At 36.7% G+C, this 2500-nt stretch overlaps 1 protein-coding gene across 1 annotated transcript in view; it reads right to left on the bottom strand.

Annotated features, from left to right (window-relative positions):
• Positions 1–2500, bottom strand: part of LOC144978552 (atrial natriuretic peptide receptor 1-like) — a 57886-nt gene that overhangs the window by 50885 nt on the left and 4501 nt on the right. Inside the window, exon 4 of the mRNA XM_078924765.1 lies at positions 2450–2500. This exon is cut by the window's right edge and continues 69 nt beyond it. Coding sequence (XP_078780891.1) covers positions 2450–2500 — 51 coding nt within the window. The remainder of the gene's footprint in view (positions 1–2449) is intronic.

Genomic DNA, 2500 nt, shown 5'->3' with positions numbered 1-2500 from the left:
TTAACCAAGAGATCTACAAGTGGAGAGTGTGCAATAAAGAGCCTAAACATTAATAAACCACATGAAATCGTCGATATTCCATAAGAACTAATAAAAAGTGGCGGGGAACGAACACTATCAGCACTTACAGCAACCAGCCCGTCAGAGAATATTGGAACAGAAAACATGGCCTGAAACGTGGACGGAATCCATGTTGCTATGGTTACCAAAAAAAACCCAAACAAACAAACAAAAAACAAAAAACAAAAAAAAAAACAACAAAAAAAAACAAAAAAAATAAAAACCAAGAAAAAAGAACAACAACAACAACAACAACAGCAACAAAAAAGGATAAAAATAGAAAGGAATCTAGGAAAATGTAGCAATTACAGAAGTCAGCCTTATCAGTCATCCCAGCAAGATAATGTTAGGCATCATCGTGAACAGACTGAAAAATAGATCAAAAGAAATACTTGCAGAAGAACAAGCGGGGTTCAGGGCAGGGAGAAACACAGTCCAGCAGGTGCCTATTCTCGGATTCTTGCACGGAAATGCCTACAGCACCACCATAGATTTTAAACAATTTTGACTTCAGGAAAGCGTTTGACAGGGTGTGACATGAAGCCCTTTGGAACACACTAATATACTTTGACTTTGACAAAAGACTCTTTCAAACAATACAATGGAAGCACTGTGTATAAGAATACTTCCAGTGCTGTCCTATATGACAACTGTTATGGTCCAAGAGAGGTAAGTAAATTTTTTTTTTTTACCCTAGTATTGAGAGTTGTCTTAAACCGGGTCACGTGTTTTGGTTTGAGTAAATTTTTATACCAGTCCTTGTCACATCGTATGAGCGTGTGGACGTATGGGGAACAGTTGAGGTGACCGTTTGTTTGAGAATGTATTGAAATGTTATTATTATATAGTAGTGATGTTTGTATGCCGTCCTGGTAATGAATGTTTTAATAATTGTTAACATCGTTGTGTTATTCATTTTGAAATTTAATTGCCATGTTCGTCTGATCTACTACCATATACTTAGGGACGCTCTCTTACGAAAGATGATCCATCTTTTCTACTCACTCTCCCCCCCCCCCTCTCTCTCTCTCTCTCTCTCTCTCTCTCTCTCTCTCTCCCTCTCTCTCTCTCTCTCTCTCTCTCTCTCTCTCTCTCTCTATATATATATATATATATATATATATATATATATATATATATCCTATCTCGCGGAAACGTGCCTGTTCATCTCTGAGTTTTGTTTTTTTTTTGTCATATGCTGTCTTCAAGCGTTCAAAAATGATTCTGGTCAAAACTTTTCCTGGGATCGATAGCAGTTCTCAGATCAGAACCATCTTTATATAAATGAACATGTAAACAACATAAAATACATTTAATGGGGTTCAGCAAAATCAAATTAAATTTATTAAACGGTTTCCAAGATCGAAAAGTGACTATTTGAGTGACTTGTATTGCGTTAGATGGAAAATTGGTTCCAAATTAATATGACTTACTGGACCAATTAATGAAGCAGTGTCAACCGCGTCACTGGGCATCATTGGACCGCTATCTTGGTATCAGGTCAAACTTTTGGAAAAGACCAAGGCGATTCTTAGGAATCAATGAGAGAGAACGACCAAACCCGACGTTGCTAAAACTATCATGCGTTGGATAAAAAACAATTTTGAAGACGAAAAATCAGTCCTGGTGACAAATCACCACTGGAGCCCCCATGGTCTAGATTTGGGGATCTTTAAAGGACAGGCTGATTGGTAGAACTTCCAATGACATTAAAGATCTAAAGAATACAGTTGTGTGGGGGAGATTGCTCGCGAACAATAGAAACAAGTCATTGATAACTTTGCTGTGAGTGTTAAAACTTGCATTTCTCGAAAAGTGATTCATCTAGAACATGTCTATAATCCAAAAAACTACTAGTGTCACTGTGATTAATGTATATAGAAACGGTCGTTATATCGGTTTACTTGTAAAATGTTGTCGTGATTTATAAGAAAATAATGGATGATTGGGTGTCACATTTCGGGTCAGTAGTTACCACTATTACTATAACTACCACAACCACTATCACCTCCACCACCACTACTTTTACCACAATACTACTACTAATATTACGACAACAACAACAACAACAACAACAACAACTACTACTACTACTACTACTACTACTACTACTACTACTACTACTACTACTACTACTACTACTACTACTACTATTACTACTACTACTACTACTACTACTACTACTACTACTACTACTACTACTACTACTATTACTACTACTACTACTACTACTACTACTACTACTACTACTACTACTACCACTACTACTACTACTACTACTACTACTACTACTACTACTACTACTACTACTACTACTACTACTACTACTACTACTACTACTACTACTACTACCACTACTACCAAGAAATCGTCCAAGACGAATTTTTACCTCTGCTATATCTGGAAATGTCTTTGAGAATCCTGTGGAGGTCAGGGTTAC

The sequence above is a fragment of the Berghia stephanieae genome, chromosome 8 (assembly GCF_034508935.2).
Source record: "Berghia stephanieae isolate SIO BIC M18660-M18661 chromosome 8, UCSD_Bste_1.3, whole genome shotgun sequence".
Lineage (NCBI taxonomy): Eukaryota > Metazoa > Mollusca > Gastropoda > Nudibranchia > Aeolidiidae > Berghia > Berghia stephanieae.
This window is presented reverse-complemented; position numbering and strand designations above follow the sequence as displayed.